This window comes from Centruroides sculpturatus, unplaced genomic scaffold (genome assembly GCF_000671375.1).
Source record: "Centruroides sculpturatus isolate CEXI.00-Female unplaced genomic scaffold, Cexi_2.0 scaffold1382, whole genome shotgun sequence".
In the NCBI taxonomy this organism is placed as follows: Eukaryota; Metazoa; Arthropoda; class Arachnida; order Scorpiones; family Buthidae; genus Centruroides; species Centruroides sculpturatus.
In genome coordinates this window covers 195,776-214,368 of record NW_019385591.1, presented here as the reverse complement: position 1 = coordinate 214,368, position 18,593 = coordinate 195,776, and the positions used below count along the sequence as shown (strand labels likewise).

General features: G+C 33.0%; 1 protein-coding gene across 1 annotated transcript in view; it reads left to right on the top strand.

Annotated features, from left to right (window-relative positions):
- The first annotated feature begins 453 nt into the window (after positions 1 to 453).
- The window catches only part of LOC111640398 (NHL repeat-containing protein 2-like), a 28,200-nt gene continuing 10,060 nt past the window's right edge, over positions 454 to 18,593 (top strand). Inside the window, exons 1-3 of the mRNA XM_023386407.1 lie at positions 454 to 632; positions 9,185 to 9,536; positions 16,795 to 16,942. Coding sequence (XP_023242175.1) covers positions 455 to 632; positions 9,185 to 9,536; positions 16,795 to 16,942 — 678 coding nt within the window. The 5' untranslated portion in view covers position 454. The remainder of the gene's footprint in view (positions 633 to 9,184; positions 9,537 to 16,794; positions 16,943 to 18,593) is intronic.

Sequence of the window (18,593 nt, the reverse complement as noted above, 5' to 3'; positions counted from 1 at the left end):
GCTCAAAAATGTCTGTTCACTAAAATATGTCAATTTGAAAATTGATAGAAGTCCAAATGCATATGTTTTTAATTGAATGTAAGTATCAGGCAAACTGTTTCAAGTATCAAAAAAATTTGATCTTGCTTTTTAAGATTTTTTTTCTCAGACCATTTATGCTGTGCAGCAAAAGTAGATTTCTGTCTCTAAATTTTCTAATTTGTTTTTAAGATTTACAAATAACAATCCACAAAACCTTTTTATAACACTGTTGGTAACAATCTTCACTTATGTTTTCGACCTCCATCGAGGTCTTCTTCAGATGGTGACTAAATGGTGTCTCCTCTTGACCATTGAAACAATGACGCCCAAGATGTAAATAATGTGTGTATCGCATTTCGCCCCTTTGCTTGTCTCAGTTCGAATTCTTCAAATAAGTATCATATATTTTTTACACCAGAGGTAGTCAAATATAATGGCGGATGATTCGGAAGTTGAAAGTTTTGGATTAAATAAACTTTTATATTATCAGTCGGAGCTAGAAGAAGCTCTGTGTGATTGCAATGATGTAGAAAGTAAGAAGGAAAGTATATTTAATTATATAGAAAAGATAACAAGCGACGATTCGTTGAAAATTCCGGATTTTGGATTAGGTAAGTTTTTACTCTGCGTTAAATTGTGGAGAAAATAATAATTACTAAGTTAGAAGCTAAAATTTGTTACTTGTTTCGTCCGTACATTACTTTTCTAGGTCCGAATGAACCGGGAAATTCCTCGATACTTCTATAAGATCGAGAATTGATCATGATCCTCACGTGACCTTTCGCGGGATTCTTCCTCTATCTCTCTCTTTGGACTGTTCACGTGGAGGTGGAGGTTTTATTTAGCCATGTGGCCTTTCTCCTCCGATCTGTCCCTTTATGAGATGTTTATCTCCGAAGATTTGACGATGTCAGTTCTGTTTGCCAGACACACCCAAACTTTGATCTAGTTTCCTTATTTTTAATGTTTTTAGGTAGAAGTTCATCTAGGTAGCCCCCAATAGCGGTACTTCCAAGACTATAGCGTTTAATTATATAGTCCACTTGACTGTTCGTGGAGTAGTTGATGTTATATAGTTTCAGGGGATGTGGAACTCACCCCACCCCAGCACTGAACTTCTCGCTATTGCTTACGCTAGGGGTCAGCAACCTGTTTTTTTTGTAAAGAGCCATTTTAGGAATTATATTTACCAAAATAATACTTACAGAGTCTCAAGTCAGCAACTTGAATTATGAAATACAGTGGGTGATCGATTAACGAACAGATCGGATAACAAACAAATCGGATAACGAACAAATCGGATAACGAACACTTTCGCGATGGATTTTTATGTTCGGACAACGAACACATGATCGGATAACGAACACTGCACAGAACGAACACAAGAAGAGGCGACATAAAATAATGAATACCGATTGGTCTTCTCTTGTCTTCAGGCAACAATTCGAAACTTTTCGGAGTGTGGGAGATGTCGACATCGACGCTCAAGCCGGTATATACCAATCGGATAGTATTCCTCCGAACTTTGAAACTCTCCCTTGTAATTCCAGCCTTTTATTTTTCTGACAAAACAATTCTTTTATGTATTCGCGAGACTGTCGGGTAGGCACAAGTTAAGTTTTGCGTCTGTTTTTTTTTTCTTTTCAAAAGGTGAGAGTATAATANTGATCATCTTACCAACATCGAATGAACAGGATCCAGAAACCAAGTATCAAGGTATTATACTCTCGATGGTAAACTCTCTCTCTCAATCATTTAGCATACGAGTTAGGGCCATTAGTAATAATTATAAATGCCTGTAGTCTACGTCATTGACCTGTAGTGGTAGTAATGCATAACTATAATTGTATCCGTTGCTTGTATATTGTATCTTATATTTTATTTTTCTATTAAACTTGTTGAATTTTAAAATGGTTGCTCTCACTCATGTATCGCCAATGCCCTATTGACTTACTCAATGCGATCTCCCTACTTGACGTTTTGTCCTCCTAGCCATCCAAGTGACAACATGAGCAGTCTTCAGCAGACCATCACCATTAAAAGAGGTCTTGAGTTTGACTCTCTCTTTACCACCTGGTTTCTCACAGACAATTTTATGAAAAAAATAATTATTGGAAGACTAGGAGCAAGCCACTCAAGAACAGATGTACCCAAGGCTCTGAATGTATTGCAGTGTCTTATTTAGACTTTCGGCCAGATTTCAAAGAGCAATTGCTGAATGTCAACCAGGAAGTAAATGTCTAAGAGTTACTGCCTATAAACAGGACCAATATTTAACATTAATAGCATGTAACAAAAAATATCTGGTAGACATGTTTACCATATATACCAGATAGTTACTACTATGGCAACTGATATTAACAACAAACTATTTACAGGAATCTTCAAGCAAATGGTATTTTTGCCTTATGCCAAGTACATTGTGTTCCATTGACTCCTGTGCACAGAAAAGCCAATTTAAAATGGTGCCAAAAACATTGACATTAAACTTTGAATGAATGGGACAATGTTCTCTTCGTCGTCTAAGTACAGTCTACAAAATGATTGGCTAAGTCAGGGATGCTTTTTTTTCATAAAGAGCCATTTTTAGAATTATATTTACCAAAATAATACAGCTGCAAGTCAGCAACTTGAAATATGAAATATAGATTTTTGAAAACTGAACCTAAAAAGTTGAGTTTATGAGTTTATTTGTGCTTTGCTTAAATGTGCTGTAATAGAATACACTGCAATTCAATTATTTATCATCAATGTTACAATAGCCATAATTATAATTATAAAATATTATTATTAATTAAAGTAAAAAATAAGTGATTTTAAACATTCTTACATATAAATTAACATTTTTCTTTGGTCAAACAGTATGCTGAGAATTTCAGGTATTTTATAATATATTTAACTTGCATGAATAAAAATGTTAAAATAGGGTACTTCATAAAAAATAAGAACAATATATGGTTTCTAATGAGAATTTTGTTGCTGTATTTCTTGAGAAAAATTTGGTAAATATGACTACTTTTATTTTGAAACAAGACGTCAGACTCACACTGTTCAGCTGATTTCTTAGTTTATTTTGAATAAAATTCATGCTCAAAAATGTCTGTTCACTAAAATATGTCAATTTGAAAATTGATAGAAGTCCAAATGCATATGTTTTTAATTGAATGTAAGTATCAGGCAAACTGTTCCAAGTATCAAAAACAACTTGATCTTGCTTTTTAAGATTTTTTTTCTCAGACCATTTATGCTGTGCAGCAAAAGTAGATTTCTGTCTCTAAATTTTCTAATTTGTTTTTAAGATTTACAAATAACAATCCACAAAACCTTTTTATAACACTGTTGGTAACAATCTTCACTTATGTTTTCGACCTCCATCGAGGTCTTCTTCAGATGGTGACTAAANTTATGCTGTGCAGCAAAAGTAGATTTCTGTCTCTAAATTTTCTAATTTGTTTTTAAGATTTACAAATAACAATCCACAAAACCTTTTTATAACACTGTTGGTAACAATCTTCACTTATGTTTTCGACCTCCATCGAGGTCTTCTTCAGATGGTGACTAAACGGTGTCTCCTCTTGACCATTGAAACAATGACGCCCAAGATGTAAATAATGTGTGTATCGCATTTCACCCCTTTGCTTGTCTCAGTTCGAATTCTTCAAATAAGTATCTCCATGCCTGAGCGATCGTCCTCTGTCTTTAAAGTTGATGCAGGTGCCCCCAATGTTGGCTTTATAAATCTCCCAGGCCTTCAGGTGATGGATGTGATCAATACAAAACACCTGTCTGATTACTTTGGTGTTTTGGAAGTCCGCCCGAATTTCAGGGTCGGTAGCATAGGCCGACAAGGCAGTGGTGTGCCTGTTGTTTTTAATATCTGATTGATGCTCACGTAACTGTTTTTGTGTTGAGTGGATGGTGGAGCCAATGTAAACTAAGTCTCTACGGAATCTATCGTCCCTGATGGGAATGGAGTATACCCCTGGGGCCCTGTTGAGATCTATCGTGTCCTTGGCATTGTGCAGCAGGTTTAAATAGTGCCAGTTCTTCTGTACGCGATCTTCGTGTGATTATGGCAAGCAATCTCCCTGTGTAGGGGGTCTAAATGTTGGTTAAACAACCACACATCTATCGTTCTTAACGGGTTGGTGGCTGCTGTCCGGTGTAGGCAGGAGGCTGCACTGCGGCGTGGGGGACGGTTGGCACAGGCACGGGCTAAACCGCGAATCATGCCTTTACTGTAGCCATGCTCAACCGCAATTTTTTCTATGTGGCGAAGCTCTAACCAGGTGTTGCAAGCGTTTGTGTGATGCGTGAAGGTCCATCTGGTTAGGGCACGGAAGGCCACAATTTTGTAGGCAAAGGGGTCGGACGAGTTCGTGGAGATGAAAAGTGGAAGCTGGTCTGGTTTACGATAAATTCTTGTTTCTATCTCGCCACCCCTGAGACGTATGTCAACATCTAGAATTGCTAACTTGATCTAAGCCAAGGGTGAGGCCGTAAGCATTGTCATTCATGCATGACAAAAACTTGTAGAGATTCGGTGTGACAAACAAACAAAGGAAGACGATCCAACCCCATCCCACTTCTTCGTATATTAATAATAGTAGTGGTTTTCCAAAATATAAAGATGTTGTCCATGTATCTTTGGTATAGACTGATGTATGGTAAGAATTTGGGAAATACTCTCTCCTCCAACTGTTTTACCAACTGTCCTCCGATAGTGGGCTGCCCATGGGCACATCCCGTCTTTGTAAGTAAGTAATGTTGTTGAACTGGAAAACCGAGGTGTAGCACATTAGATATGCCAGCTCTTATATCTGCTGATGGTGCTGGAGTGCAACATTCTCACGAAGTAGAAGGTCCTTAAGGGCACAGAAGCATGGCTGCAGTTGTATCGATAGGAAAAGGGACATGAAATCGAAGACCGTGAAGTGTGGGTCATCACCCACCTCGACCTGTCATAACAACTCAATAAAAGCAGCAGAATTGGTGGTAGAAAACCTATAACCCTTCAAACATTCAGTGGCAATGTTGTGAATGGCCTTCTCAAGCAACCTCATTGGGGACCTAGCTTTATCCAGGACAGGCCTAAGTGAAGGGGTTGGTTTGTGCATTTTGGCAAACGCGAACAATCTTGGTCGGGAGAGGCAATGACTGCTTTGCCCAACCCCCGTTTCATGGCAAAGTAAATGCGGGTGAATCTAGAAACTCTAGACTGTAGCTTGTCTATGTAACTGCTTTCGATGGGCTCGCAGTCCATGTTGTCAATATACTGTTGCATGAGAGACCTGTAGATGGCTTCCTTTAATAGAACAAGAGATTTTTTTTTATCTGCTTTGAGGACTATGATGTGCTCATCCGCCAGCCATTTCCTGGTTTTCCATATGAGGAGCCACCAGTTGTCACTGCGGATCCTGTTGACGGAACAAATCTTGTTAATACTCAACACAGTGTTAAGATTAGAAGTTGTTTTGTGTAAGATTTACAAATTTTGAACTCCACATTTCCTTGATTTTTAAATCTGCTAGTTCTAGTTGAAAAACTGCTTGATCAATATCACTAAAAGGCAAAATATTCAAATCTGTAGAATTGATTTCAAGTAGTCTTAATAAAAATGATAAGGTTGCCTTTTCCTTTCTAAACTCTTTAAATCTCTTACCAAATCTCAATTTCATATTTATCACTATTTGTGCAAAATATGTTAAATCTTTTGAAGTATGATCCTGTTGATATTTCTTCAACATAGGAAAATGTAGCAATGTGCTAAATCCTGTTGTATTTCTCTAAGTCTGCAATAAATAAACATAATTTTTGTTCAAAAGCAAGTACATCTTCTAAAAGCAAAATAGCAGTATTTTTCTTCCCTTGCAGTTTCTTGTTTAGTGTGTTTAAATGTGAGGTCATGTCCACCATAAAATAAAATTTTTGTAACCAATCGTGATTATTGAGCTCAACATATTCAAGATCTTTTTGCTTTAAAAATAATTTTATTTCTTTAATGCAAGCAGCAAATTGTATTAACACTGCTTCTCTGGAAAGCCACCTTACTTTATTGTGTAAAGAAAAAGAACAGAATATTGGCTATTGACTTCGTTAAGAAGTTCACAAAATTGCTGCTGATATAATGGTCTTGCCATTATTTTGTTCACAATTTGTACAACCAGGTCCATAACTAATGTTATTTCCTTCAGAAAAGTTTGCGAACAAAGTACCTCTTGATGGATTATGAGGTGAAAAGAAAAAATGTCATGCAAAATTTGTTTTTTAAAAATAGAAACAAAACCTTTCTTTTCAGCTTTCATACTTGTGTACTTTCATACTTTGATGCTCCATCAGTTGCAATTGATACTATTTTATTAATATCAATATTTTTACTTTTCAAACAATTGGTAACAGCAGATTCTATATCCTCACCTCGAGTTTGTCCAGTAAGTGGCAGTATATCAAGTAACTCTTCCTGAGTTTCGTCAGAGTTAACATATCTACAAATAACTACAACCTGTGCAATATCATTTGCATGGCAAGATTCATCACAGGCAATAGAAAATCCTGGTGTTGAACTTAAATTTGTAATCTGCTGACTAGTTACATCTTCTGCCATACAAAATAGTTCTGTCTCTTACAGTTTTAGTGGACAATGGCATGTATTTTAATTTAGGAATTATTTCCGTTTTATTTTTAAAATTGCAAAAAAGATACTCAGACATTTTAATAAAACAATGTTTCACAAAATTGCCATCCATAAATGACTTTCCCTGTTTGACTATTTCTAGAGAGGCAACAAAACTAGCAGTAGTTGTATTGTTACTTGATTTTATCCAATTTGAAAATGTACCTTTACTTAAGTTCATTTTACATTAAACTTCTTCTATTGCCTTTCTTCTTTCTTCTCTCTTTTGATAAGTGTTTGCAAATGCTTTATGTTTGTTTAAAAAATTCCTTTGTACATTTGATTTTTTGTTATTATAAAACTTTTCTTGACACTTTCATATTAAACACACTGGGAATCCTGTTAAATTTGAAACAACTGCATAGGATTCAGTCCATTCACTTCTAAATTCTCAATTTTCCTCTACTTTTCTCTTTTTTCCAGCCATATTAATTAGAAAAAGTAGAATAGCGATTTTCTACCAATCTAACTAATAAGAAAAATTATGTAAAAACCTGGTTTTTTTTTTTATATCTTATGTGCAAGAAAACAAATAGATAATATGCTCCAGAAATAATATAATTATAATAAACTTACTTGATAAAACAGTAGAATAACTTCTATATAAAACATATCCAATAGAGCGTACAAAACTAAAAGCAGAAAACTTACAGACCACTTGCCAACACAAGAGCAACACTGTAAGTGAGAAATTCTAGAATCATTCAAAATAAAAACAGAGTCATAAATTCTAGGGACAAACAACATCTGTTTTTTCAGTCATAAAAGTAAGGAAACCTTTCTATTTACAGTACAATAAACATTTCTCATGAGCATAGTCTAATTTTTACACTCTGTGCCATCTAAGACTTGATAATTGCAACCAGATGTTCTGTTCTTTATAAATGCTTTTATATGTATAATATTCTTACTCTGACAGTGAAATGATAAGAGATTATTGAAATTAGAAAGTCTTTTAAAAAATATTAGTGGCATTTATGAGTTATCTTTTCTTTTCACTTAAATTAAAAATTTCATTTTGTTATATGTATGTTATTTACTAATTTAAAAACAGCCTCAATTAGTGTTGCCACCTTTTCAAAATCGCTGACCCAGACAGCAGGTCAAGTTTGTTTGAACAGGAGTTCCTGATGCATGCGCAATGTCATTTTACAATGTGAAGAATAATGTGCATGCCGGTTCTAAATCAGTTACAGTTAGGGACTAGGGACTTGCGTAGGAGTAATGTAAGTAACCTTAAATTAAGAAAGAACAGGTACAGATGACTTAGCTCTATTGGATATTGGAAACGTATATGGTTGTACATGCAAAAAAATAAAAAAAAAAGTTGATAGGTTGCGTGCCACATGTCGGCGTAAACAGACTAACATGGCAGAATTGCAGACGAGTTTCAGTGAGTGTGAGTTCTTTCGCTGTTAAAATAGTGTAAATTTGTAAAAATATTTTCAAGAAGTTTGTTTCATCGTAATTTCACAATTTCTACAAAATTTCCGGACAAAATTAATAGTTCACCCAGACAGTGAGTCAATTCCTGGACTATCTGGGTGAAAACCAGATGGGTGGTAACACTAGCCTCAGTTATGCATTAAAAGAGCCACAGGTTGTCGACCGCTGGCTTACACCAAGGTGCACGTCAACATGTGAGGCATGTAGAATAGGCAGTAGATTGATACGTGTTAAAAACTGACATTTGTGCTGTAATGTAATGTAATGTAAGGTCTATCTAAGTGCAATTTTACCTATTTCTATTTATAAGTAAAATTTTCTGTAATTCATTTATGACCTCACTCAAGATAAGGATTGTCTTAATGCATATCAAAAATTATGCTAAAAATTTTGGTAGGAATTTTTTCCAAAAGGATGTAAGAAATTGCTCATGTTTGATGATGATTTAACAAATTGTGAAAATCTCCACTTATAAAAGTTTTACCTTTTATGAAACAAATGCTAATGTAATACTAATTATATCTATAATTTTTGTACTTGTCAAAATATGTGAATCATGTAACCAAATACAATCTGTTATTGAAAAATTTAAATTGTCTATACTTCTTTAGGAAAAATTCTACATAAACTTCTAGCATAATTTTAAAAAAATCTATGCTAACCATTAAAATAAGTTAGTTAAAAATAAATACCTGTAAACTCTTATAAAATAAATTCCTATAGATGAATTACAGGAAATTTATTTTATAGGCAAAAACGTTGTTTCTATAATGGTCTTAAATAAAGCATAACCTTCAAACTCCAGTAGTTTTTATTATTATTAGTGTAAACCAAATTTATATAATCCAGATGTAAATGATTGTAGTTTAATTTACATCTATGTCTATAAATAAGTGGTTTTGAATATTTGAATTATGAAAATTTAAGTGATATGTTTGAGTATGATACTTTCAACAATAATTTTATTATTATTTTAGTTTATTTTTTTACAATACTAAAAACAAATTTATTGTAATAATATTTATATTTATATATTACAAATAGATCATGAATGGATTAATACAGAGAAACCATTATCTGTGAAAGAAGATTTAAAAGGAAAAATTATAGTTTTGGACTTTTTTACATATTGTTGCATTAATTGCATGCATATCCTTCCTGATCTTTTTGCTTTAGAAGAAGAAATTTCAATTACTAGTGGTTTAGTTGTTGTTGGTGTTCATTCAGCTAAATTTGACAATGAAAGATATTTGAAAAATGTAATGGAAGCTATTCAACGATATCAAATTCATCATCCAGTTGTCAATGATCCTCAAGGAATTTTATGGAATAAATTGCAAATTTATTGCTGGCCAACATTAATTATCGTAGGTAAGAAATGTAAATTTTTATTGGAGTATTATCCTTAATCTTGAGAGCAGTTAGATAGATGAAAGCCAAAACCAGATATGGAAAGCTTAGGGGCAGGCCTGATTAACTATATAAGAACTTCCTGTACATACCAGAAGTCACATTATTTCAGTTTAAAATTTTCACTTGAAAGGAATTAGATACATGATGGGTAGTGTTGCCACCTTTTCAAAATCACTGATCCGGATGGCAGGTCAGGTTTGCTCGAACAGAAGTTCCTGACGCATGCGCAATGTCATTTTACAATGCAAAGAATAACATGCATGCCGGTTTTAAATCAGTTACAGTTAGGGACTAGGACTTGCATAGGAGTAATGTAAGTAACACTAAATTAAGAAAGAACGTGTACAGATGACTTAGCTATATTGGATATTGGAGACATGTACGATTGTACATGCAAAAAGAAAAAAAAAAGGTTGACAGGTGCATGCCACATGTTGGCATAAACAGATTAATATGGCAGAATTGCAGATGAGTTTCAGTGTTAAAATAGTGTATATTTGTAAAAATATTTGCAAGAACTTTTGTTTCATCGTAATTTCACAATTTCTACGAAGTTCTCGGACAAAATTAATAGTTCATTCGGACAGTGAGTTAATTCCTGGACTGTCTGGGTGAAAACCGGACGGGTGGTAACACTAATGATGGGCATGACTTTAGCATGAGAAATGTGATGTACAGGTGCAAGACACTACTAATTTAAGGTGGAGAACATGTAATTAAATTAAATTAGTGTAGAGCATTAAATTAAATAAATTAAAAATATGATTAAAAATTGCAGCCTGGCATTATGACAGTGTCACAATAAATAATTGCTCGTATTCTTATTAGATTTTTCTAATTTCTTTATAATCACAACATCTAATTTCTTTATAAGTTAGATGTCTTTATTTCTTTATAATCCTATGGAGCATAAAAAACATTGTTTATGGAATTTTAATGCTCTTAAATCCCAAAAAGAAATAAAACAATTGTCTTCCTACTAACTTTAACAAAACATATATTTTTTCCATGATATTTTATTTGCAAATTATCTATCAAATCTATTAATTACAATAGAGTCCTGCTAGTACAAACACTGCTAATCCAAACGTGTTTCAGTCATTGGAGAGGAAATTTTTTAGCTTGCAAAATATACGTTTTTGTATTTTCTAGTTGAATTTAAATGGTATTAATGATACAAAAAGATTTAGAATTCCACTACAAAAAAATTGTATTTTATTATAGTACTGTATTTAATACTGTACAAAATTAATAATAAATCAGTATTTGATATGGCCTATTAAAACAACAGATCTATACAGTACTTACACACAAAAAACAGAAACAAAAGTCGTTGATGGTGTTGGATCTATATAAACTGGGCTTGTTTTACTGCTTGCTTCTGCATTATTTCAATTATTCGGCTAATCTGAAGAGGACTTGGTCCCAATTAGTTCGGACTAGCAGGACTCTACCATATATATGAATTATCCATAATAATCTACAGGTCAGACTCACACTGTTCAGCTGATTTCTTAGTTTATTTTGAATAAAATTCATGCTCACCAGAGGTAGTCAAATATAATGGCGGATGATTCGGAAGTTGAAAGTTTTGGATTAAATAAACTTTTATATTATCAGTCGGAGCTAGAAGAAGCTCTGTGTGATTGCAATGATGTAGAAAGTAAGAAGGAAAGTATATTTAATTATATAGAAAAGATAACAAGCGACGATTCGTTGAAAATTCCGGATTTTGGATTAGGTAAGTTTTTACTCTGCGTTAAATTGTGGAGAAAATAATAATTACTAAGTTAGAAGCTAAAATTTGTTACTTGTTTCGTCCGTACATTACTTTTCTAGGTCCGAATGAACCGGGAAATTCCTCGATACTTCTATAAGATCGAGAATTGATCATGATCCTCACGTGACCTTTCGCGGGATTCTTCCTCTATCTCTCTCTTTGGACTGTTCACGTGGAGGTGGAGGTTTTATTTAGCCATGTGGCCTTTCTCCTCCGATCTGTCCCTTTATGAGATGTTTATCTCCGAAGATTTGACGATGTCAGTTCTGTTTGCCAGACACACCCAAACTTTGATCTAGTTTCCTTATTTTTAATGTTTTTAGGTAGAAGTTCATCTAGGTAGCCCCCAATAGCGGTACTTCCAAGACTATAGCGTTTAATTATATAGTCCACTTGACTGTTCGTGGAGTAGTTGATGTTATATAGTTTCAGGGGATGTGGAACTCACCCCACCCCAGCACTGAACTTCTCGCTATTGCTTACGCTAGGGGTCAGCAACCTGTTTTTTTTGTAAAGAGCCATTTTAGGAATTATATTTACCAAAATAATACTTACAGAGTCTCAAGTCAGCAACTTGAATTATGAAATACAGTGGGTGATCGATTAACGAACAGATCGGATAACAAACAAATCGGATAACGAACAAATCGGATAACGAACACTTTCGCGAAAGATTTTTATGTTCGGACAACGAACACATGATCGGATAACGAACACTGCACAGAACGAACACAAGAAGAGGCGACATAAAATAATGAATACCGATTGGTCTTCTCTTGTCTTCAGGCAACAATTCGAAACTTTTCGGAGTGTGGGAGATGTCGACATCGACGCTCAAGCCGGTATATACCAATCGGATAGTATTCCTCCGAACTTTGAAACTCTCCCTTGTAATTCCAGCCTTTTATTTTTCTGACAAAACAATTCTTTTATGTATTCGCGAGACTGTCGGGTAGGCACAAGTTAAGTTTTGCGTCTGTTTTTTTTTTCTTTTCAAAAGGTGAGAGTATAATGGCAAAGGTAGAAAGTGGGCAGAAGATGCCTAATGTTGCTGGGCAGTATGGCGTGAACAGGTCTACAGTAGGCCATAGTTCAATCTTATTTAAGAAAAATACTCTATAATCAAGAAGACTCAAGCAGCTAAAGGAGTAATAAAAGTCACATCTGAGAAATAAAGAACATNAATTGACACAAATATAATTTATGTTAGAATTTATTTCTGCAATGCAGACACATAATTTCACCAAATTTATTAAATTTGGTGAAATTATGGGTATTTAATGGATAATTGAATCAAGAATTAACATTATCATAAAATAAATATATAATAACTAGAGCTAGGACAGCTACCCAGTTAAAGTCATATAAATTATAAGTTATGTGATTTTTATAACTATTTATATGAGATATATAATCAATACGTACTGGAAGTAGAATAAGTTGAAAAATAAACTACACCGATATAAATCCAGCAACATTTAATAAAATAAAAACGTTTTCAATCGTTTTTCAACGATCATCATTTCCGTTAATTTTTATTTTTGTATTTATTTCGAATGCATTTTGTTCTATATTTAATGTTCTATTTTTAGTAACTGATGATGATCGTTGAAAAACGATTGAAAACGTTTTTATTTTATTAAATGTTGCTGGATTTATATTGGTGTTGTTTATTTTTCAACTATTTATATGAGTTTTAGTGACTAGATATCCTAGCTCTTGTAATAACTATTTCCAATTTTTGAAACAGGAAAATTGAAATGTTTATTAATCTAAAAAACAAATTTTTTGAGACAAAATAAAAGTTAAAATTTGTAGTTTTGATGTTGTTTGTTTTTTATGGAATAAAATCTAAATCTACATGTGTATTAAAATTAATTACTATTATTTTTGTAATATAGTAGATTCCATTGAAACTTGCCTAAACTAGTAATATTAACTGGCTGGTAATATTAAAAAGGGCAAGTAAATATGGTTATAGTTAGAGGAAATTCTGGTTTTATTGACTCTAACATTAAAAGGACATGTTAAAACAAATTTAAAAGATAACTTGAAGATTTTTTAATTATAATTATTATTAATTAATATAATTTGTTCAATATTGTTTGTCGGTAACCATTTCAACAACGGCTAACACAATGCCAGATTTTAAACTATAATATTGCAAGCAAATGNTTGAAGATTTTTTAATTATAATTATTATTAATTAATATAATTTGTTCAATATTGTTTGTCGGTAACCATTTCAACAACGGCTAACACAATGCCAGATTTTAAACTATAATATTGCAAGCAAATGATTAAAATGACAACGCTACCTAATATGATTTTTACCTCTGAAAAATTAAAAGTGGTTTCTTATCAATTCCAATTCTTACATTTCAAAAATCAATAAGAAAATGTCACATCATGTCATTGTTTTCACATATTGAAAGGCATTATATCAGGTATCTGCATTTACCAATTTAATGTAAATGCTGTTACACCACTAATATTAGGAATTAATGCCACAAGAAGTACTCAGTGAAGTAAAACAAGCAGTTGAAACTTGAAACTGATATTTCATATTCCTAAACTGAATGCATTATTTAAAGTGCTTTAAACTGAAATTGAGCTTTGCTTCTAGGTTTTGGAACAGTTTGTTTACATCCTCTGACAAATGATATTTAAATAAGATAAATTTTCATTTACACTATACAAATTAAATTTATCTTTAGAATTTAATAACAACTGTTCTTGGATAGACTGCAGTAATTTCTCTATTTGAAACATCAGGTATAGTTGATATAGTTAGCTGATGTACAAATCTGCCTTCACTGATTTGTTAACGGCTGAAAAGAGAAATGATGCATCTTTTAATTTGTTTTGATTTTATTCTATTTTAATTTTACCATGTGTTATAAAACTTATATACAAATATATATTAATATAGCATAAAAATGATTTAAATAAAGAAATGGGTTTTTTTTTTTTTTTCAATTTTTGTTAGTAGAAAATCAATATCCAAACCACATTTTTAAAGATAAGTTTATGTACACTTTTAAAACATTTGCATGTTTTTAATGTCTAAGATGCTGAGTAGTGTAGGCACATGTCATAATATAGAATTACTGCAAATCAGTTTTAGAACAGCTGCTTTTTGTGCGAAACTTTTGATATCCTGCAGGATTGAAACATGATTTGGATTCTACCAAAAAAATGCAGCTTCCCATCCTGCCAATATTTGAAATGGTGTAAGTAAAGAAACAAAACCATGTCAAAATGATTTTCATGATACATGAGTGATATTCTTTATGCATATCATTATACAAAGATATGTGTATATATGAAAATTTAAAGGTAATTTTTGAAATTAGGAGAATTTTTTTTCTATAGGAATAACCTGTTTTAAAAGGATGCCAGAATTTAAAAAATTTTTTGTTGGGTAGTGTAATGTTTAAAAGTTCTGCTTAAGACTGATGATGATTTCATGCCATAATTAAGTTCAGATAAGTAGTGTTTAAAAAAAACAGCTAAAAATATCTGTTTTCTGAAAGATAATATTAATGTTAACTACTTTTTGATTACAATAAGCAAATTTTTATTATAAATAAGGCCAATTTCAATGAATTTCATTCACCAATAAAAACTTAAGATAATTCTTGTATGTAAATGTCTCTTTAATCCAAAACTTGTTCAGTAGACTATCTCACAGCATTTTGGATAGAAACATCTTTATTTTAAAAATTGGATTTCAAATGCATTTTGGGTTGGTTAGTCTACCGAACAAGTTTTGGATTAAACAGACATTTACATACAAGCACCAATAGACAGCAACCATATTACGGTGTTAAAATAATTATCTGATTGAACAGAAAGTTCTCACAGTTTTTGGAACTTTCTAGAATAACTTTTCTCTGGAATATTCTAGAATGTTCCATAGTATATAAACAGTATATAAACAGGTCGGGGTATGTGCTATAAGAAAATACCAAATCCAGTCCTCTCACTCTACTTTACCATGACCAACCAACATCCGCTAACCAAAGAGCAAGTTCGCCTACTCCTCATTTATGACTATTGTTCCAAAAAAAAAGCAGCCAATTCTATCACTGACATCAATACTGTGTTAGGCCTGGACACTGTCTCCAGAAGAACTGCATATGATTGGTACAAATGCTTCAAAAGTGGAGATCCCTTACCCAAGAAGATCTTGCTCTCTGTCTTCTGGGATTCTAAAGGAATCAACATGTTCGAGTTGCTGCTGCAAAATATAACCATCAACGCAACTTTCTACTGCGAACAACTTTATGTCTGCAGCAGAAACTGGCAGAGACTTTCTTGGAACACCAGAACACCATCCTGCTGCATAACAATGCACAGCCACATATGGCTAGACAGACATGACAGAAGCTACTGGACCTGAACTGGGAGGTCTTACCCCACCCACCGTATAGCCCTGACATTGCATCTTCGTATTACCACCTGTTCACCACACTTGACTGTCACCTGGCTGGCAAGGAGTTCAACAATGAAGCTGACTTGGAGGCCAGCCTGACCAACTTCTTCAAGTTGCAGCTGCCAGAGTTTTATCGAGATGGCATCCATTTTTTGCATAAGCATTGGCAGGAAGTGGTCAACAACAACGATGATTACATTGATGATTGAAGTAAATTCTGTACATAAAATTGCGAGAACTTTCTGTTCAATCAGATAATTGTACTTTGCAATGCATAAATGTTTATTTTTCTAAAAAACAAAAGTAATTTATTATGAAGATAAGTGATCATACAAACATATCAAGAGCTGAGATTTTTAGAAAATATATTACTATAAAATATGTAATTTATAATCTGCAGAGCCTTTTCAAAACATTTCTTTGAACTTTATTCAAAGTGTTAAAATTCTATATTCACCTTGGAATAACATCACCTTTTCACTTTATAAGAGTTGCAAGGCATTGAGACAAGGAAGATATAAACTTGTGTAGCAATTCCATTAAGAATTTTTTTTTGTTTCTTGCTTAAATACATATGTAATTGTTCTAATGTATGAGGATAATGATGATCTTTCTTTTCAAAAAGCTTCATACAATATCATCTTTTGTGTCAATGCCAGAGTGTCCGCTATGCTTCGGCACCATGGAACTGAAGGGTTGACACCATGTTTGTCAGGACTGACACTGCTGTGTCTTTAAGAAAACTTGATGGTCACCTTTACATTTTTGCACGAGTGATTTTGTTTGTAGGCAATCAGATTCGAGATGGAGATGGCCTGAGAGACGACTGGAAGAAGTGTATGCTACTACAATTCACAATACCCATTTATTTATCGATACTATTTACAACTCGGTACATAGTTAATTATGATGCTTAGCAAGATGCTAATTTTAGATATCCATTATAGTCCCTAACCAAGAGAGAGAGTTCACAAATCGGTTGCACATTGGTAAATATCTTAGTAGAAGTTTGTTCCTTTCCAGAATCTCAGAATCGGTGGATCGATATGCTGTTGATCTACCAGGTGGTTCAGAAGAAGCTTTGATGACTCAAGAAGGATGGAAGTCTTTGGATGTCTTGAGAAGGGTAGACGATCAGCAATGGCTTGAGCAGTATCCGAAACTGGATCAGGTGCTAACACTAGTTAAAAGTGAACTATCAAAGTGATGTTTAAACGGTACAATATGTAATCAATTGATGACCAACTCGGTCCGCCAATAACATTAACAAAGTAAGATAGTTCAATTAGTTTGTATATGCTAGTCTGGTCTGTTGAGAAGGCACCTTGTGATGATTTGGTGTAATGAAGACTAGTAGCAATCTTGTGTTGGCTTCTGGATGGCTTAATGTCCCTGGACAAACTGGGATGAGCTTGTTGGCTTACTTGAAGATCTCTGACAAACTTGATGTCAACCTGAAGTTCCCAAAACTGAACTTGAATCTCCGGCTTCCACATTAACCTTATATAGCCGTGGACTGCGGGCTGAACAACCAATCAGCGATTACCGGGCTGTAACCCTATGCAAATATGTCGTGTGGTGTGATTCTCATTGTTGGATATAGCTCCACACTTTGCATTCAGATAATGATATATTAAAGTAGTCACATTTGTCAAATAAATAAATAAACAACAATAATGAAAAAGTCAGTGAAAGATTCTAAAAAGTCATTACTTTTTTGAAAAACACTGGTACATTTCTTAAATAATTTTTCTTAAAACAATTGTATGACTATTATTATCTTAAAGAAATTTGCAATAAATAATGCAAATAGTAAAATAATTTTTTGGAGAATTTTGGATTCTGAAAATATTCTAATCTCTGTTTTAATGTTGAGATTGGAATTTTGATTCACTTTTTTAATCAAGCATAATTTTATGTATAAGCTAATCAATCATTCCTAGTATTATTTAGAAATTGTTATTCAAAAAGATAAAAGGATTTTTCTTTGTTTTGAAAATTTGCAAACTTTATATAAATTTATTTTAACTTATAAGTTTGTTAAAAAATTTATTTGTAATGTTATGTTCTTAAAATGTATTAATACTTCATATTTTTGAGATAATTTATTTGTATTAATGTCATTGTAGATATTAAGATTCAGTTCTCTCTTGTTCATTGCATAAAATTTGCAATTTACATTTAGTTTGATTATGCTCTCCCAATGAAAATACTGTATTTATTCTAATAAACAGTGTGTTGTCTATAACTTTTTCAGCTTGCAACTGTGCTTTTTATTAGAAAGCATTTACTGTTAGAGGGTGACTATTATTTTTTGAGAATTGGTTGTGATCATTTGAGGTGACTATTAATGGAATAAAGCTGGTAACTTTTTTCTTTATTATTATTTGAGAAATGCAACATCCCTCACACTTTATTTCAATATACAGTAAGAGTAATAATCATGGCCCCCACATGGTAGTGACTGACCGGACCCTAGTTAGGGGGCCTGGGTTCATGTGGGCCCAGTATGAAGATGTCCAGCTTGTATTTTTTGATTTGCTTGGACTTTCTTGTGGAATATTGAGTTCAATTTAATTAGAATACAGTAGAACCTCGATTATCCAGACCTCTATAATCCGGATTGTTCAAAATAAACAAAAATTTTACGAATTCGCTGATTTGCACTTGGCGAATTATGATACTGTTTATGTACATTATCAAATGAATAACTTTTTTTGTTTCAACAATGTCTCACCCGGCACAGTGGTCGTAAACTCTTAAATATATTTTGCATCATAATAAAAATATAACTTGACATACGTATTTATAAATAATTTATA